Below are 21,003 nucleotides of genomic sequence, written 5' to 3'. Positions count from 1 at the left end.
CGATGTTTTCCTGGCTGAGGGATTTTCCCTCCCCCAGGACCTCACAGAAATGCTCAGCAAATCTGCAAACCTGTTCCTGGGGGTCGGAGATTGGATCACCGTTTTTTCCCCTAATGATGGTAATAGGTGTGGCGCTGCAGGTTACTTTTTTGATGGAGTTAAATAGAGATTTGTGATCACGGGCCACACACACACAGACACACACACAGACACACACACACAGACAACGCTAACCGCTACACTACAATGCGTGACGCTTCCACGTGCGAGGGGCACGTGACAGGTGTGACGTCACAGCTCACTTGCCGTGCAAAAAATCTATACATTATTGAGCTCCCCCGTCCCCCTTAAAACAACACAAAAGTGTATTTGTATAATGTTTGCACGGTGTACAGTCTGGAAAGTACCCACATGGCAAACTTCCAGTTTGTTGCATGTCGGGAAGTACGCTAAACATTTTGAACAGACAACACACACAATCACAACTTTGCCTTTTATATATATTTGGAGATGCAGTGAAAAACTTTCCCAAATTCATCACGCGGTTTCAGTTTTTTGGTTATAGTCCCGTGAGCCATTCGGCTCTTGAATCGGGTGCAACCACAACAAGCAACAAAACAAAAACACGACCAAGAAAAACATCCTACAGTGACTGTGTGTGACTGTGCAAACAGCACTGTCATGGCACGCAATGAGAGGGCAAATGTCATAAATATTCCTGTAAGCCCTCGCATCAACATTAATGTTGCCATAGAAACGTTGTGGGGTTTTTTGCTTCATTTAAGAAAAGAAAAATTATTATCTGTTATTTTTATTTTATTTTCTATCTACGTGACTTTACCGAAAGAACCAAGAATATTAATTCCTGCAGTCACCAAAGTTTTAAGTCAAAACATTCACACACGTTGACAAAGCCTCACCTTGTGTTGTTGTGGGCAGGTCGCTTCTGATAACAAGAGCGGTATAGCAGCTCAAGCGGGCTTGGCCTGCTAACAAAAGAAAATAAAAACTGCGTGAATATTTACAATAAAACAAAGATACAAAGTGGCGAGCCGGGCGAAGACAAATTAAACTTAAGCGAGATAATTAAAGTGAACGCAATCAGGCGAGGGCAGGAGGCAAGGCCCCGCGTGGCTAGGCCCCGCGTTGTAAAGTTCCAACCTGGACATCGATTCCCATGCTCGCTGCTACTCAACTGACATCCCTACGAGAGAGAGCGGCTCTACCTTGGTAAACAACAACAACCACCACCACAACAACCACCACCACCACAACGATGATAATTTCTCACCTCGGATTTCAGTGCAAGCGCGCACACGGCAGCTTCCTGTTGCCTCGCGACAGCAGGAAGTAGTATGACGTCACTTCCCTCCCACGTGCGGCTCTGTAACTGAATAAATTATGTTAATGACGTCGGCCCATATGTCGAGCAATGGGAGCGTGGGCGCTAAACCCGTCGCAATAAACTCGCGACGGCTTTAACAGAAACATTATGTTAATGAGCCACCAGTCACTGGGCGTAGCTTTGCCCAAATAAGGATTGTACCGGAACAGAATCGGCAGTGACCAAGCAGAGGTGACGTCACGCTCAAGGGCGCGGTGGACGGGGGTGGGGTGAATACCTTGGTGACATGACGTCACTAGCGAGGCACACCTCCCCCTGGCGTTTCACAGCGATGAGGTCATGCTGAGTGGTGACGTCACAGAGCGGGAATGGAGTTTAAGTTGATTTAGATTCATTTTCCATTGCTCCATCTCTTCAACAGAGACCTCTTGGGTGCGTGAGCTCAGCAACTACAACGTGGACATTACTGTGTGTACACACTGTTTCTGTGTGTACACACTGTTTCTGTGTGTATACTGTGTATGTACAGACTGTGTGTGTACACTGTGTATGTGCACACTGTGTGTGTACACACTGTGTGCCTGTATCTGTGTGTGCCTGTGTCTCTGTGTGTGTGCCTGTGTGTGACACCTGATGATGATTGCTTGTGTTGCAGTCGAATTGTCATGATAATGTAATTGTTTTATATTTTTGTTATTTTATTGTTTCCCTTCTACGTGACTTTACCGAAAGAACCAAGAATAAATATCAGCTCTATGTTTTCAAGTCAATACAGTTTGGGTAGTGAATAAATTATAGTCTAAATAAGCTACACATGACGAATTGTAGGCAATTATAGTTATAATCAGAGACATTTTTAAACAATCACGTGGTCCCTATAGTCGCCGTTAGAGACACAAAATCTGCTTGAAAACAGTTCATCAACATATATGAATACATTGATTCGAATAAGCAGAGTTAATTTCCTATTTATGGCATGCCAGCTATGTGTCAGTTTTCGATATCAACATCACCTTATAAAAGAATAACATTTAAAAAATAAGCGCACAACTTTATCCGTGATGAACGCTGCACTTTCTGTTGTTTTCATGCAGGGGGCGCGTGTAGGTTTACAGCGCCCCCTGCAAATGACGGAGGCGCAGGGACAGACGTTCAATTACGTTGGAATCGATCTGCAGACGACCAGCAGCTCCGTGTCGCCTTATCTCCATCCCGCAATCCCAAACAGGTGAAAGTCCGCATCGAACCGAACCCCCGGCAAGGCCGTCTACTTAACGACGAGAGAAAATTCACACGAAATGTCCTTCTCAACGAAGACTTCCGGATGTAAAATTAACTTTTAATGAAGAAATAATCTAAATCAAAACACAACACAATTCAAAGATGTTTCATTTTAAAACTTCAAAACGGAGCATGGGGTGCTTGCGTGAATGCGTCCTTCGTGTGCAAATGTTGTGACTTTCCTGGCCTGAAGGCCATCAACGTGTTGGACCCTTATTGGTGCACAGCGTCTCAACAGCAGTGGGGTTTGCTTCAACCGATAGGTAAAGAACATCCAGACGTCAATCAGCAAGGAGCATTTCTAGTCCTAGTTAGACAAAATCTACATCAACACGTAAGACAAAACTACAATTCGTGTTGTAGAGAATGTACCTCCTCCTATAGTGTAACTTTCAAGTGGTATGCCTTGTAACTGATGAATGATCCGAGCGTGCTACCTATTTCAAAGACAATGAGTTGCTCCAGATGCTTCGTGGAACACAAAAACACCGTTTGACCTGTATCACAAGAACAACGGGTCCCACCTGAGTTCTCTGTACAGGTTACTTTCAAACACACACACACTTTGTCCTAACATCACTTAATCATTGTTTGACCCTTATGGATCAAATGTTGCAAGTATGCACAAAACCAGACAAGTATACATTCTAAATTATTGACAGGCATATTAACAAAATTGGATTACTGCAGTGAAATATACTGCATCACGTTACATCGTATTAACAAAAAGCTTTTATTGTGTCATTCAAAACGAGTAGGCCATTGCATGCTGGTGTCTGAGTGAAAATGTAGCAAATTCTAAACATTACCTACAAACTACACAACTGAGATGACACATCAATCATCGCCCCCTACTAACAGGCTCTTTTTTTCGATTTAAAGCTTTCGTGACTGCAAGGATTCATCTTCTTTGGTTCTTTCGGTAAAGTCACGTAGAATCTTAGCAGCGTTCATTGTAGCTCTGTCGTCCCGACAGGTTTGTTCCTTTCACCTGTCGAAGGCCACTTGTGTTGTGGCCGAAACGTCGTGAGAATTTTATTGTTTTATGTTATTATTTTATTCTTATTCTACGTGACTTTACCGAAAGAACCAAAGAAGATGACAGGCTCTTGTCCACATGCAGGCCGGTGCAGGGACACCACCTTGTACCACACAGGGGCAGCTGCTACTTGGGGATGCTCTTCGAGCGTGAGATGAGATACAAAACTCCGAGTTGCTGAGGCGATTAAGCAAGCACCATGTAAAAGCAATTATTATGATAACATAGTGAATGCTTGGGAGCTTATTGGCTCTTGCTCCTGGTTAGAGATCTACCCAACCCACGGGCCCACAAAGTGTTCAACTTCACGTTCTTGTCATTAAAGGCCTGTGACAAAGGTGCATCTATTGTAGCGACATCGTCTCTGGCTTACACATCTACCGGGTCTCCGCTTGACTTTGTATTATCTAGGAGCAAGTCCACCCACACCTCCACTTCCACAAACTGCTGGGAGTTGCCTCACTCTGACTCAGTCAGAATTCTCCTCCTGCTTCACGATGTGAAGTTCCCATTTTGGAGTTGAATCTTCATCTTCACATTTTACCTTCACTTCTTCGCTCATCACTTCTTCACATTTCACCATCACCTCTTCATATTTCACCTTGATACCTTTAAAAGTGTCCAAGCTGGGATTTTCGTCCGCTTCTTGTTTCATGAGGGATGGGCTCATTGCGGCACTTTGACTTTCACAAGCTGATTTCAGACTCCACTCCTTGTGGATCTTCTGATGCTTTTGTGTTCTCTGGTGTCTTCGAAGAGTTGATGAATCTGCAAACGGCTTCCCGCACAGAGTACACTTGAAGGGTTTCTCTTCTGTGTGTGTTCTCTGGTGTTTTACAAGATCAGCTAACTGTGCAAACGCCTTCACGCACACACTGCACGTGAAGGGTTTCTCTCCCGTGTGTGTTCTCTGGTGTATTACAAGATTACATGAATCTGAAAATGTCTTCCCACACACACTGCACTTGAAGGGTTTCTCTCACGTGTGTGTTCTCTGGTGTTTTTTAAGAGAAGATGACCGTGAAAATGCCTTCCCACAAACACTGCACTGGAAGGGTTTCTCTCCCGTGTGTGTTCTCTGGTGTGTTACAAGATTACATGACTGTGTAAACGCCATCCCACAGATCGTGCATCTGAAAGGTTTCTCTCCCGTGTGTGTTCTCTGGTGTGTTTTAAGAGTAGATAAATCTGAAAATGTCTTCCCACACACACTGCACCTGAAGGGTTTCTCTCCTGTGTGTGTTCTCTGGTGCTTTACAAGAGCACATGACTGTGCAAACGCCTTCACGCACACACTGCACTTGAAGGGTTTCTCTCCCGTGTGTGTTCTCTGGTGTTCTACAAGAGTAGATGAATGTGGAAACGCCTTCCCACACACACTGCACTTGAAGGGTTTCTCTCCCGTGTGTGTTCTCTGGTGTATTACAAGAGTAGATGAACGCGCAAACGCCTTCCCACACACAGTGCACTTGAAGGGTTTCTCTCCCGTGTGTGTTCTCTGGTGTATTTTAAGAGCAAATGACCGTTCAAATGCCTTGTTACACACACTGCACTTGAAGGGTTTCTCTCCTGTGTGTGTTCTCTGGTGCTGTGTCAAATTTCCAGTCCGATCCGTGCTGTATGCACGCCAGTCGCATTGTTGCCTTGTCATACCGAGCTGCGCTGAGTACATTTGCTCCATCAGACCAATTCTGCAGAGGAAGCGTCAGAGGAAGCGTCAGCTGCAGACAGAAAAAAATAATACCCACACCATCTACACGTCAGTATCGAGGCACAGAGAAATGCATATATAGTCACATGTGACTTACACGTCTATATTCATATATTCATGATGTAGTAAAACGTTTCCCAAATTCATCACACGGGCTGTTATGGCACACAATGAGAGGGCAAATGGTCATAAACATGCCTGGAAGCCCTCGTATCTTCAAAATGAATGTTCACCCAAAACTCCGAGTACACAATTTCGGCTGTCTGGCTACAAAAGGAATATTTATGAGAGCTAAATTCAGCTGACATAGCAAAGGGTGTTGAAAACAATACTATTTGTGTTATGCAGAAATTAATAAATTAATGTTCAATCGCAGCTTAGAGGTGCGAATCCAGGCTCAGATGTTCTTAAATGCTGGGATGAACAGTTCCGACTTCAGCTGAATGTGTGTGCTGTGTTAACTTCCTGTTTCCATTCTTACAAAGAGTTCCAGAGGAAAACAAAAGTAAACTACTGTTATGATATAACCTCCGTGTTCAACAGAGTTAATAGACGTTACTGCAAACACAAACTGTACACTGTCACTGGGTAAACAGGTGGTGACGTGTCTAGAATCACGCCTGGCCACCTTCATCTGCTTGGCATGAATGCTTCCTCACTCCACCAAGTAATTAATTGAGGATCAACGAACATATCCGAGGCTAACTGGAGTTTGCGTGTCTCTCTCCGTGGTGAGATGTTAACTACCTCACCCGGTATACAGGAAGTCGTGGGTTCGATCCCGACCCTGACGCCTGCTGTATATTTGGAGTTTGTGTGTCACTCCGTTTAGCGTCTTTGACCGATAGACATTGACACACGTATTGTTGGTTCTTTCAGTAAAGTCACGTAGATAGAAAATAAAAATAACAGATTAAATTCAATAAGATAAAGACCACTTGTGTTGCGATCGAAACGTCGTGGGTTTTTTGCTTTATTTTAATTTTTTTATTTTATTTTTATTTTATTTTCTATCTACGTAACTTTACCGAAAGAAACAAGAATATTAATTCCTGCAGTCACCAAAGTTTTAAGTCAAAACATTCACACACGTTGACAAAGCCTCACCTTGTGTTGTTGTGGGCAGGTCGCTTCTGATAACAAGAGCGGTATAGCAGCTCAAGCGGGCTTGGCCTGGTGAAAAAAAAAACTGCGTGAATATTTACAATAAAACAAAGTTACAAAGTGGCGAGCCGGGTGAAGACAAATTAAACTTAAGCGAGATAATTAAAGTAAACGCAATCAGGCGAGGGCAGGAGGCAAGGCCCCGCGTGGCTAGGCCCCGCGCTGTAAAGTTCCAACCTGGACATCGATTCCCATGCTCGCTGCTACTCAATTGACATCCCTACGAGAGAGAGCGAGGCTCTACCTTGGTAAACAACAACAACCACCACAACAACCACCACAACCACCACCACAACAACCACAATCGCAATGAGAATTTCTCACCTCGGATTTCAGTGCAGGAAGTGATAGCTTCCTGTTATCTCGTGACGTCACGCGGCAGCAGGTGACATGACGTCACTTCCGGGGAACGGGACACGCTCCTCCCACAATGAGCTTCTCCGTAAATAAAAAAATAGAGTATGAATAAATTATGCTAATGTACATTTCGATATTAGTTCATTGCAGTTCATTTGTTTATTTATTTGGTATAGCCCTGTGAGCCATTCGGCTCTTGAATCGGGTGCAACCGCAACAAACAAAAAACATGAACAAGAAAACATCTTAAAATGATTATGTGACTGTGCAAACAGAAAATACAGGAAAAAATATCAAAATATTCCTGAAATAGCACCGTACACCAACTCTGTGTGCAAAAATCCCAGTGGGATGCAAGTCAAATAACAACAACAATAACCACAATAGAATCAGAATCAGAAAGGGTTTTATTCGCCATGAAAGTTCACACCGACACGGAATTTACTTTGGCAGGATGGTGCATACATTCAACATATAGGAATCTAAAATCTTAAATAAGTTTTAAACAAGTCTTACTATAATAATAAGGGTTAAAAGTCTAACACCAAGGGGCTGAAGTATGTAAAATTGAATAAATATCGAATATAAAATAGCTTTAAGATATAATTGAAAAATAAAAAATGCAAATAGGTTAACATAGTTAATATCGGCAAGGTGTCATTATGTAGATAACTAAGATTAAGGCCATCAGTCTAACTCCGTACTACAATAAACATTAACATGACCTAAACCAAAAAAACTTTTCGAAATCACCACAATAAAAGCCATAAATGCAATGTAACAGTGATCATAGGGAGTGTGACCGAATTTTTAACAATAAACTATATACATAAATTATAACGCCAAAATCTAGAGCCATATTTTAGGCCACTGAATAGCAGTGGCAGCTAGGGGTGTACAACTCCTCTAGAGCAGTTTTGAGTGAAGATCTCATAGGTAGTGATTCAAGTTGCAGTTTATTGGCAATAGCATTCCAGACCCTGGGGTCATGAATAGCAAAGGCCCTTCCTCCAGTTTTTGTACGGCAATAGGGAATGTGAAGCTGGTAAATGAGTGAAGACCTGAGGTCAAATTTGTTCTTTGAAACAGAGAGGAGATCCAGTAGGTAGTCTGCGGAATTTTTTGTAAGTACATCGTGAATAAATAAGATCTGGTGCACAAGCCGTCGAACTTTAAGAGATGTTAAGTTTGACCCAATGTAGAGATCACAGTGGTGAGTCTATGGGGCAGTGTTGAGTCTATGGGCAGTGTTGAGTCTATGGGCAGTGTTGAGTCTATGGGCAGTGTTGAGTCTATGGGCAGTGTTGAGTCTACGGGCAGTGTTGAGTCTATGGTGCAGTGTTGAGTATATGGGCAGTGTTGAGTCTACGGGCAGTGTTGAGTCTACGGGCAGTGTTGAGTCTATGGTGCAGTGTTGAGTATATGGGCAGTGTTGAGTCTACGGGCAGTGTTGAGTCTACGGGCAGTGTTGAGTCTATGGGCAGTGCTGAGTCTATTATGGTGCAGTGTTGAGTCTATGGTGCAGTGTTGAGTCTATGGGCAGTGTTGAGTCTATGGGCAGTGGTGAGTCTCTGGGCAGTGCTGAGTCTATGGGCAGTGCTGAGTCTATGGGCAGTGCTGAGTCTATGGGCAGTGTTTATCAGTTCTACAGAATCTGAGCCTCGCTCGCACTGCGTGTTCGCCTATCCGCACTACGATTTATAAAAGCGCCCTGCTAAGGCCTCACGTGATAGCAGCCCTGCCGAGTCGCCTGCCCGTGATTCAAGGCACGGGACGTCGAATCTCCTCCTCCACCACGACCACACGAGGACATTGTTTTGTTTGTAACCTCACCACGAAGGAGGATATAGCTCAAGACCCCCCCCCCCCAGACACCTACGCAGCGTTGCGCTGGTGAGTGCCGTGTTGAGGCCTATTCCGGGAGTGTCACCGGTCTCGGCTAGATTGCCCAGCCGACCGAGGCGGCACTTTGGCCGGCTACAGATGCCGCTGTCATGCGATGGCCTCCATAGAGACCTGGAAGATGGTCTCTAGGTTATGTTGTGGGTTAGCAAGCTTCCCAAGGATGCGTGAAGGCTGCCGCTCGGCTTTTGTAACGAATCTTTGCTGCGTGTTTTAAACTTGAATTATTTGCAATGCACGCGTGTCAATGTGCTCTAGAGGAGTTGTACAACCCTAGCTGCCACTGCTGTTCAGTGGCCTAAATTATGGCTCTAGATTTTGGTGTTATAATTTTTTTATGTAGTTTATTGTTAAAAATTCGGTCACAGTCCCTATGATCACTGTTACATTGGATTTATGGCTTTTATTTTGGTGATTTCGAAAAGTTTTTTTTTGTTTTGGCCATGTTTTTGTTTATTGTAGTACGGAGTTAGACTGATGGCTTTAATCTTAGTTGTCTTGTGGTTGTTGTTGTTATTTGACTTGCATCCCACTGGGATTTTTGCACACAGCATTGGTGTACGGTGCTATTTCAGGAATATTTTGATATTTTTTTCCTATATTTTCTGTTTGCACAGTCACATAATCACTTTAAGATGTTTTCTTGTTCATGTTTTTTGTTTGTTGCGGTTGCACCCGATTCAAGAGCCGAATGGCTCACAGGGCTATACCAAATAAATGAACTATGAACTATGCGTCGCTCAAAGACTTCACTCGAGTGTGTCGTGTTCAAGCTCGCTTTGTCTACCTTAGGAGCTTACAAAGTGCCGCCCAATAATTTACCGTGCGTCTGCCTCTTAGACCGAGTGAATCGCTTGAACAAGTGCACATTCAGAAGCGTAAACTCTGCGAGTATCTCGTTTTGAATCTTGATGTGAAGCTTTCGTGACTGCAGTAATTCATATTCTTAGCTCTTTCGGTAAAGTCAGAGTTGAAAGGAAACAATAAAGCAATAAAATATATATAAAACAATAAAAATTCTCACGACGTTTCGACCTGATGACGACCGTTTGTGTTATGGTCGAAACGTTGTGAGAAATTTTATTGTTTTATATATATTTTATTATTTTATTGTTTACCTTCAACGTGACTTTACCGAAAGAGCTAAGAATATCTCATTTTATTCATAGTCTGTGTTTCCAAGGACAAAAAAATTGCACATTCTCATTACCAATACATCGACCTGGCTGGCGGTCACAGTTGCCAGGAGCCCCTTTCCCTGTCGGCTTGACATTTTTTTCAACTCAATTGTTTTTTTTACACAGCTCTTGGACAGACGTGCGGCAGTGTTGGTTTATATCCTGGAAGGTGCTCTCACTTCAGGGGATGTTTCATTGATGGGAAAAAAAACCTGAGCTGGGGCTGTAATCAATGTTGTTTTATTGATCTAGTTTAAAACATCAGCACGAACATCGGTGCCAAACTAACACGATGTGAGGCGCTAGATTTGAAGCTTTCGCGATGTGCAAGGATTCATACTCTTTGGATTTTTTTCGGTAAAGTCGCGGGGGTAAAAAAAAATAAAGTTAAACCCAAGTTAAACTTTAGCAGCCTTATAGTTTACAGCAGTATGCTCTGCAAGGCAACCAGTTTGTCAGCTTAACTACTGCCTCCTGCCTCTGGTTCACGTGTGTAACGCTCTTCAACCTGCACACGGCCATCTCTCCGTCCCCAACCCCCTGCAGCATAACAGAAGGCGGCTTAACTTAGCCCCCCCCACGGCCCTTCTTATCTCCCCCCCCCCCTTAACCTGTATACAATCTCGGGTGTCTTAGAGTTCTCTTCACCTGATGCAGCAATTTTGCCGTGACGGTTTCCACCTCAAGACGGAAGCTTGTGCTGCTGCCTCCGAAACGTCGTGATTTTAATTGTTGTTTTTTTCATTTATTTATTTTATAGATTTTTTTTTACCTACGTGACTTTAGCAAAAAAACCAACGAGTCCAATGCGAGGAGGCGTTTCCCCCAACGTTCGTTTTCTGCGGTGGCAAAAAATGCAGCCTCTGCAAAACGATGAGAACCTAAACATTTTTCTCAACGCAGGAGGAACATGTCCATCAGTGAGGGAGCCTTAGGCATGCATCCAATTGTCCCTTGTGAAGGAGGAGGTCTTTAACCCGGCATGGTTGTCACCTGGTGTACAGGAGGTCGTGGGGTTTGATACCGACCCTGACACTCCCTGCTCTATCTTTGGAGTTGACGTTTCTCGCGCCCCGCGGCCGCGTGGATTTCTCTCCCCGAATCCTCCGGTTTTTTCCCCTCCACATTCAGAAACGCCACGCGTTTAGAGTATTTTGCCCTGAATGTCCACTTGATATCAGCCCACCATTTATGGGCCAGGTCTCTTCTTGAAAAGAGCTATGTAGCACGGTGGTGTGCTTCACGTGGCAACATGAAACATTGGTTACTTTTATTAGTATATATATTTTTAAAGTGATTTGTTTTACTCTTCCTGTAACTCTACACTCACGCCGTGTTTTTGTTTTGTGTTTGTTGTCATGTTCTGACCCAGTGCCACAGCTGGACATCTGTGACAAAAAGAGCTTCGTAGCGCTTTGGATTCCTCCTCTTGCAGTCTAAATAAATATCATTCCCACTGCTCCTCCCACTCCCTCCCCTTCACCCCTCCTAGCCAAGTGAAGGAAGCCGCCAGGCCGACCATCTGCCACCCCCCCCCCCCCCCCCATGGAGACTTTCTCCACCACCACCCATTTAGTGGCCTTGCTGGTCGTTGTGCTGGGCGACCGTCACAACCCCTTCGCCCTGCCCCTTGACCGTGAGTAGCAAACAGCGCCGCTACCCCACTTGAGACGATGCCCCCTCTCAACGCTACTCCCGCTAAAGGCCATCGACTAAACTCGACTCTTTTGACTTCACCAGGCAATGCCCACTGAGCTTCGTGGCTCTTTTTTTTTCAGAAGCGCCCCGGCTCCTGCAAATGATGGCTTCAACGAAGCACTTTGACATTCAAGCGGGGCCGAGTACTCGAAACACTTGTGGGTATCTGTGTGAGTAGTGTGTGGGTCTCTCTGTGAGTAGTGTGTGGGTATCTGTGTGAGTAGTGTGTGGGTATCTGTGTGAGTAGTGTGTGGGTCTCTCTGTGAGTAGTGTGTGGGTATCTGTGGGTCTCACACAGAGACACACAGACTACTCACGCAGAGACCCACAGACTACTCACAGAGAGACCCACACACTACTCACAGAGAGACCCACACACTACTCACACAGAGACCAACACACTACTCACAGAGAGACCCACACACTACTCACTCAGAGACCCACACACTACTCACACAGAGACCCTCACATTACTCACATAGAGACCCAGACACTACTCACTCAGAGACCCACACACTACTCACACAGAGACCCACAGGCTACTCACTCAGAGACCCACACACTACTCACTCAGAGACCCACACTACTCACACAGAGACCCTCACACTACTCACATAGAGACCCACACACTACTCACTCAGAGACCCACACTACTCACACAGAGACCCTCACACTACCCACATAGAGACCCAGAGACTACTCACTCAGAGACCCACACACTGCTCACACAGAAACCCACAGACTACTCACTCAGAGACCCACAGACTACTCACAGAGAGACCCACACACTACTCACAGAGAGACCCACACACTACTCACAGAGATACCCACACACTACTCACACAGAGACACACACACTACTCACAGAGAGACCCACACACTACTCACACAGAGACCCTCACACTACTCACATAGAGACCCAGACACTACTCACTCAGAGACCCACACACTACTCACACAGAGACCCACAGACTACTCACATAGAGACCCAGACACTACTCACTCAGAGACCCACACACTACTCACACAGAGACCCACAGACTATTCACTCAGAGACCCACAGACTACTCACAGAGAGACCCACACACTACTCATAGAGAGACCCACACACTACTCAGAGATACCCACACACTACTCACACAGAGACACACACACTACTCACAGAGAGACCCACACACTACTCACTCAGAGACCCACACACTACTCACACAGAGACCCTCACACTACTCACATAGAGACCCAGACACTACTCACTCAGAGACCCACACACTACTCACACAGAGACCCACACACTACTCACACAGAGACCCGCAGACTACTCACTCAGAGACCAACACACTACTCACACAGAGAGCCACACACTACTCACAGAGAGACCCACACACTACTCAGAGAGAGACTCACACACTACTCACACAGGGACCCACAGACTACTCACACAGAGACCCACAGACTACTCACACAGAGACCCTCACACTACTCACATAGAGACCCAGAGACTACTCACTCAGAGACCCACACACTACTCACACAGAGACCCACAGACTACTCACTCAGAGACCCACAGACTACTCACAGAGAGACCCACACACTACTCAGAGAGACCCACACACTACTCACAGAGATACCCACACACTACTCACTCAGAGACCCACACACTACTCACACAGAGACCCTCACACTACTCACATAGAGACCCAGACACTACTCACTCAGAGACCCACACACTACTCACACAGAGACCCACAGACTACTCACATAGAGACCCAGACACTACTCACTCAGAGACCCACACACTACTCACACAGAGACCCACAGACTACTCACTCAGAGACCCACAGACTACTCACAGAGAGACGTACACACTACTCATAGAGAGACCCACACACTACTCAGAGATACCCACACACTACTCACACAGAGACCCACAGACTACTCACTCAGAGACCCACAGACTACTCACAGAGAGACGTACACACTACTCATAGAGAGACCCACACACTACTCAGAGATACCCACACACTACTCACACAGAGACACACACACTACTCACACAGAGACCCGCAGACTACTCACTCAGAGACCCACACACTACTCACACAGAGAGCCACACACTACTCACAGAGAGACCTACACACTACTCAGAGAGAGACTCACACACTACTCACACAGAGACCCACAGACTACTCACACAGAGACCCACAGACTACTCACACAGAGACCCACACACTACTCACACAGAGACCCACACACTACTCACACAGAGAGACCCACACACTACTCACACAGAGAGACCCACACACTACTCACACAGAGAGACCCACACACTACTCACACAGAGAGAACCACACACTACTCACAGAGAGACCCACACACTACTCACACACAGAGACCCACACACTACTCACACAGAGACCCACACACTACTCACACAGAGACCCACACACTACTCACACAGAGACCCACAGTCTATCACACAGAGACCCACAGACTACTCACACAGAGACCCACGCACTACTAACAGAGAGACCCACAGACTACTCACACAGAGACCCACACACTACTCACAGAGATACCCATAGACTACTCACACAGAGACCCACAGACTACTCACACAGAGACCCACACACTACTCACACAGAGACCCACATACTACTCACACAGAGACCCACAGACTACTCACACAGAGACCCACACACTACTCACACAGATACCCACACACTACTCACACAGAGATCCACACACTACTCACACAGAGACCCTATTAACACTCTGCTGTATTTTCGCCCGCAGCTGCGGTTATCATCTCTGGCCACGTACGGTACCAAAGAAGCTCACATCAGGTGTATGCAGCAAAGCAGCAACCTCCTGAAACACGACGGAAAGGTGCATGGTTGCGACATCACACACACACACGTACAGGGCCCAGTTGAGTACGCAGTTTGTTAAGGTGCAGCACTGCAAGTACTTGCTCAGCCCGGAGCGACCCCCCCCACCCTCGGGAGCGACCTCTGCCCGCTCGCTGTATCTGCCCCCCCCCCCACCACCGCCTCACACAGCCAACCCCCCGTCGATGCTGTCGGAGCCAGACAGGATGTACAGGGCGAGAGAGGGAGAGGCGGTGTACATGGAGTGCTCGGTGTGGCCGCCCGCCACCATCCTGTGGTGAGACCGAACGCTGCGCCTGAGCGTCCGTCCCTCTCCGCCTCTCCTCTCGCTCTCCGCTCGCTGGAGACTCTTTTTGTTTATTTCACCGCCTGATGCCCACCGAGCCGTGCAGCTGTTTTTCAGAAGCTACCCGGCCATGTCGCAAACGACGGCCCTGACGACGCGCCTCGAAGCTCCCTGTCGCGAGGGCTGTACGTGCCCTGAACTTCTTTCGCACCCTACGTGGCCAACCATGCTAATCTGTGCCTCCGTGGATCTGGGTGTCTGTGGGTCTCTCTGTATGTGTATGTGCCCTGAACTTCTTTCGCACCCTACGTGGCCAACCGTGCTAATCAGAGGCACGAGAGCCGAGTCTGTTTTGTGAATGCCGCCAGCGGGTTTGCATGGCTGACCACGTACGGAGCGAAAGAAGTTCAACATAGAACACTCCCATAGACTTCAATGCTAAAGGCTCCCATAGACTTCAATGTTAAAGGCTCCCATAGACTTCAATGTTAAAGGCACCCATAGACTTCAATGTTAAAGGCTCCCATAGGCTTCAATGTTAAAGGCCCCCATAGACTTCAATGTTAAAGGCTCTCAAAGACTTCAATGTCAAAGGCTCCCATAGACTTCAATGTCAAAGGCTCGCATAGGCTTCAATGTTAAAGGCTCCCATAGGCTTCAATGTTAAAGGCTCCCATAGACTTCAATGTTAAAGGCTCCCATAGGCTTCAATGTTAAAGGCTCCCATAGGCTTCAATGTTAAAGGCTCCCATAGGCTTCAATGTTAAAGGCTCCCATATGCTTCAATGTTAAAGGCTCCCATAGACTTCAATGTTAAAGACTCCCATAGACTTCAATGTTAAAGGCTCCCATAGACTTCAATGTTAAAGGCTCCCATAGACTTCAATGTTAAAGGCTCCCATAGACTTCAATGTTAAAGGCTCCCATAGGCTTCAATGTTAAAGGCCCCCATAGACTTCAATGTTAAAGGCTCCCATAGACTTCAATGTCAAAGGCTCCCATAGACTTCAATGTCAAAGGCTCGCATAGGCTTCAATGTTAAAGGCTCCCATAGGCTAACATTTATAATTTTGCGCGCGCGGGGGCGGGGTAGGGCGACTGTCGATGGCCGCCACGCGGACGTGGCTCAGAGCGAGAGAGCGAGAGGGGCACTCAACGCGGCGGAGGGCCGCGTGAACCTCGCCGCCCCAACGTCCCCCGGGACGTTCGCCTCCGCGTCTCCCGAAGCCGCCGACCCCGGATCTCAAATCCCCCGACGGCATCGCCGTCAAACCTCAACGGTTCACGCCCCCCGCCTGCCCCCCCCCCACGCCTTCCCGCGCACCGCCAGGTTCAGGAACTACCGGAGCTTGAATGTTGAGGGCGAGCGCTTCCAGATCTTCGAGAATGGCACCCTTCACATCGTGGACTTGCGGCGCGAGGACACGGACACTTACACCTGCTTCGCCACCAACAACCTCAACACAGACCAGCTGCGGGCGCACCTCTCCGTCGAAGGTGAGCAAAGTCGCCGCCGGCAACAAACCCGCCGGCCGGAATCCCTCTCCCATCCGGCGCCGAGCCGTTAACCGCCGCCGTCGAAGACGAAGATCCCCCGCCGTGTAGCCTCAACAGGCCGCGGGGGCGAGCGCCGTTAGCGAGCGGCGCCTGTGAAGGCCGGCACGGCGCACGAGGGGGTGGGTGGCCGGCGCCACGCCCGACCGCCTTTGTCTCCCCGGTGCTGGCGATGTTCGTCACACACCGCGCCGGGTGCTCGTTTGAGGCTGAGTCGACCTTACGGGAGGCCCAAGACCGGTTCAGATAATCGTCACCGCGTGTTGGTGGCCGTGAGCGGGAATCGAACTTGGGTTCGCTGGGTTCGTAGCGCGGTGTAGCGCGGCGTAGACCACTACACCCGCCGCCGCCACCACCGCCGCCACCATTAACTACCACCACCATCACCCCCACAACCACCTCCACAGTGGCGCCGGGCGGTGAGGAGGAGGACGAGGAGGAGGACGAGGAGGAGGGCCAGGACGATGGCAAGGAGGCCTCTACGTCCTCGCCATCGGCCCTCAACGCCGGTAGCGGCCGTGACGGCGGTGCTGACGAGGGCGAGGATGACGACAACGAGCTGTTAGCTACCTCGCCAGGTACGCGGGAGGGCGGCGGCTTGGATCGTCTGACCACCCTGACGATGCAAATGGCCGTAGTCAGCCCAATGAGGTCGGCGGCGCGGAAATTCCTGGGTTTTCAAAAAACTGGGTTTCGGCCACCCCGCGAATCTCCATTGGCTGCTCGGGTTCCCAAGTGCTTGCTTCATTCATGCTTGGATTCAATGTTAAAGGCTCCCATAGACTTCAATGTTAAAGGCTCCCATAGACTTCAATGTTAAAGGCTCCCAAAGACTTCAATGTTAAAGGCTCCCATAGACTTCAATGTTAAAGGCTCCCATAGACTTCAATGTTAAAAGCTCCCATAGACTTCAATGTTAAAGGCTCCCATAGACTTCACTGTTAAAGGCTCCCATAGACTTCACTGTTAAAGGCTCCCATAGACTTCACTGTTAAAGGCTCCCATAGACTTCACTGTTAAAGGCTCCCATAGACTTCACTGTTAAAGGCTCCCATAGACTTCACTGTTAAAGGCTCCCATAGACTTCACTGTTAAAGGCTCCCATGGACTTCACTGTTAAAGGCTCCCATAGACTTCACTGTTAAAGGCTCTCATAGACTTCACTGTTAAAGGCTCCCATAGACTTCACTGTTAAAGGCTCCCATAGACTTCAATGTTAAAGGCTCCCATAGACTCACGGAGGTGCACACATCGAGGGCAGTCAACAAAGTTCCGGTCAAACGGAGATAAACTAACGCTTTGACAATACAAAAGATTCTCAGCATCGTAACTCTGGGCAGGGGTTTGCTGTTTTGGCAAAGAGCGTTGTTGACACGCGGGGGGTGGCGGTGGTGGTGGTGGTGGTGCACCGCTCACCGCAGAGGAGTTACAATCGGGCACCCGACGTCGATGATGTGACAGTCGGCGTTTTAATTTACCAAATAGTTTTAAACGTAGTGTGATGGATCGTCTCTCTGAATGAGTGATTGGGTGGGTGGGTGAGTGGCTGAGTGAACAAGTGAGGAAGAGGTTTCAGTCTCAACTACCAACAACCTCCAACAAATCTTCCATCCCCTAGGAGGTGGTGGCGGTGGTGGTTTTGGTGGTATTGGTGGTGTTGGTGGTGTTGGTGGTGTTGGTGGTGTTGGTGGTGGTGGGGGTGGCGGTGGTGTTGGTGGTGTTGGTGATGGTGTTGGTGGTGTTGGTGGTGGTGGTGGTGTTGGTGTTGTTGGTGGTGGGGGTGGTGGTGTTGGTGGTGGTGTTGGTGGTGGTAGTGGTGGTGTTGGTGGTGGTGGTGTTGGTGGTGTTGGTGGTGATGGTGGTGGAAATGGAGGAGGAGGCGGAGGGTTGTAAGAGGCCCCCCGGTACTCGTACATGGCTCTCATCGTAGCGATGGCGACTGACGTCTCGTTTCTCCGCTTGCCCCTTTGCAGCGACGTCAGCGGCGACAACGTCAGCGGGGCGGGCGTCCGCCACCAGCAAGGCGTCTTGCTGCCCCGGTGCCGCTTGGCCCACGGCGCTTCTGCTCACGCTGGTGCCGTCGTTGGCGCGCGGCGGCGACGTCTAGAAGGAAGCTTTTCTTTCTCGCTCTCGCAAAAATCTTTACGATTTGTGATGCCCCGTTGCGTTCTGACATCGTTTCTCGTTTCCACGCATTCACGTTGTCCCGAGTTTTATTCGGGGAAAAAAGTAACGCGCCGTGTGCCCGCGACGTCTCGCGGAGAGCCGTCTTGCGTGACGATTTTAAACGCGAGTTGCGACTGAGTCATGCCCTGAAGTTGTTCCGTGCTGCTGCTGCCGTGCTGAAGACGTAATCATAAAGGCGCCAAGTTAGCTGTTGCTGCTGTTGTTGACACAAATGTTGCCGTTGTTGATGGTCCAGCTGAGGCAGGGAGAAGGTGCCAGAGTCTTGCGGGGCGAACGCTGTTGTGGATCTGGGGGGGGCGCTGTGGTGCTCTGTGAGTGATGTACAGCAACGGGAGACGAGTTTTGTGCGTCCGTCTCGTCTCACACGCTTAGGTGAGGACATCACTGACGAAGAATAATATTTTGTTACCAGGTTAAGAAGGGCCCACAACTGGGGCCTATCGTTGGCTTCCGATTTCACCGATTTTCCTCGAGTCGAAATAAAAACATCTGATTGTGAATATAACAGCACGAGCTTTAACTACCCGGCTTCGCCCGGGACTTGGATTCACCACACCCGGCCGCCTTTGTCTGCCGATGTTCACACCACAACATTTACTCGTTTGAGGCTGAGTCGACCTAGGGGAGGCCCAGGACCGGTTGAAATAATCGTCACCGGTGGTGGCCGTGAGCGGGAATCGAACTCGGGTCGCCGGGTTCGTAGCGCAGCGTAGCGCTAACCGCTACACTACCGCTCCCCCCCCCACACACAGACACACACAGACACACACACAGACACACAGACACACACAGACAACGCTAACCGCTACACTACAATGTGTTACGCTTCCACGTGCGCGGGTCACGTGACAGATTTGATGTCACAGCTCACTTGCCGTGCAAAAAATAAATGCATTATTGAGCTCCCCCCCCCCCCCCCCCCCATAAAATAGAAGCTAAAAGTGTATTTTTATGTTTGCACGGTGTACAGTCTGGAAAGTACCCACATGGCAAATTTAAAGTTTGTTGCATGTCGGGAAGTACGCTAAACATTTTGAACAGACACATAATCACAACTTTGCCTTTTATATATCTGGAGATAAGGGAAACTACCGTTCGCAAACTATCACGGTTTGAAAGAGACGCTTAACGACGCCTCGGTGGTGTTTAAAGAAGTTGTTACCACGTAAAATCTCCACATTCAATGGGGAACAAAATAAACACATCATGCTCCAGTTTAAATGCCCCGACCACCTGTGAGATCACCACGGAGCTTAGGCCAAGTTCGCTGACAGGTCACGGGACAGACCCAGATGCCATGGATTGACTGAGACAATTGGCAGATGCACTACAGTACACATCCACACCCACCCTTCCACTCATCCGCCGACCGATCCACCCACCCTTTCACTCAATTACCCACCCACTCATCTACCCATCCAGTCATTCGCCCACTCACCTACCCACCCACTCACCTACCCATCCACTCACCTACCCACTCACCTACCGACTCACTCACCTACCCACTCACCTACCCACCCACTCACCTACCCACCCACTCACCTACCCACTCACTCACCTACCCATCCACTCACCTACCCACCAACTCATCTACCCATCCAGTCATTCGTCCACTCACTCACCTACCCACCCACTCACCTACCCACTCACCCATCCACTCATCTACCTACCCACTCACCTACCCACTCACTCACCCACTCACTCACCTACCCACCCACTCACCTACCCACCCACTCACCTACCCACCCACTCATCTACCCATCCAGTCATTCGCCCACTCACCCCACACCGCACCGTTTGAACCTCTTCCTCCTGCGCTGATACGAGCCGTCATCAAAGATGTCCGCAGCCACCGGGTCCACGACCCAGTGATTGCTTCTGCCCGGCCGACCCGGCCTTCTGGGCACTTTAACAAAGCAGTCTTCAAACGTGAGGCAGCGACGGACAGAGTTTCCCCACTTCTTATTGTTCTGATAGAAGGGGAAGTTCTCTGTAATGAAGCGACGGATGTCCCTCGCTGTCAGGCGCCCCTCGGCCGGGATGACAATCGCCATCGCTATGCGAGCGATGTACGAGTATGGAGGCCTCTTACCCCCTCCACCTCCACCACCTACACTCCTCCATCACCAACACCACCTCCTAGGGGATTGAAAATGTTGAGGTTGTTGGCAGTTGAGACTGAAATATGTTCCTCACTTGTTCACTCACCCACTCACTCCCCCACTTACCCACCCAATCACTCAGTCACCCACCCACTTACCCACCCCAATCACTCAGTTACCCACCCACTCACTCACCCACCCACCCAATCACTCAGTCACCCACCCACTCACCCACCCACTCACCCACCCATTCATTCACAATTACCCACTCACTCACCCACTCACACACTCACCGACTCACTCACCCACCC

At 48.5% G+C, this 21,003-nt stretch overlaps 2 protein-coding genes across 6 annotated transcripts; one reads left to right on the top strand and one right to left on the bottom strand.

The window, feature by feature from the left end:
- Window positions 1-2,663: 2,663 nt before the first annotated feature.
- LOC142911123 (uncharacterized) lies at window positions 2,664-6,547 on the bottom strand. The gene is made up of 2 exons (XM_076060195.1): window positions 6,484-6,547; window positions 2,664-5,356 (listed from the first exon to the last, which is right to left on the bottom strand). Exon 2 carries the CDS (start codon window positions 5,344-5,346, stop codon window positions 4,645-4,647), a length of 702 nt encoding a protein of 233 aa, XP_075916310.1. The 5' UTR covers window positions 5,347-5,356; window positions 6,484-6,547; the 3' UTR covers window positions 2,664-4,644.
- Window positions 6,548-8,596: 2,049 nt separating this feature from the next.
- Window positions 8,597-19,095, top strand: LOC142911122 (uncharacterized). Of its 5 annotated transcripts, none has more exons than XM_076060191.1 (8): window positions 8,597-8,790; window positions 11,470-11,613; window positions 11,756-11,833; window positions 14,469-14,561; window positions 14,735-14,840; window positions 16,180-16,346; window positions 16,811-16,981; window positions 18,377-19,095. In XM_076060191.1, the coding sequence occupies exons 2-8, from the start codon at window positions 11,523-11,525 to the stop codon at window positions 18,508-18,510; spliced, it is 840 nt and encodes a 279-aa protein (XP_075916306.1). In that variant the 5' UTR covers window positions 8,597-8,790; window positions 11,470-11,522; the 3' UTR covers window positions 18,511-19,095. The 5 variants fall into 5 exon arrangements, with proteins under 5 accessions (XP_075916306.1, XP_075916305.1, XP_075916308.1 ...); XM_076060190.1 differs by having other exon boundaries at window positions 11,756-11,845; XM_076060193.1 differs by lacking the exon at window positions 11,470-11,613 and having other exon boundaries at window positions 11,756-11,845.
- Window positions 19,096-21,003: the final 1,908 nt, after the last annotated feature.

Source organism: Petromyzon marinus, unplaced genomic scaffold (assembly GCF_048934315.1).
Source record: "Petromyzon marinus isolate PM22_M1 ecotype Great Lakes invasive population unplaced genomic scaffold, UKy_Petmar_22M1.pri1.0 PM_G_Scaffold_17, whole genome shotgun sequence".
In the NCBI taxonomy this organism is placed as follows: Eukaryota; Metazoa; Chordata; class Hyperoartia; order Petromyzontiformes; family Petromyzontidae; genus Petromyzon; species Petromyzon marinus.
The sequence above is the reverse complement of the archived record's forward strand: the minus strand, read 5'-3'. Positions and strand labels throughout refer to the sequence as shown.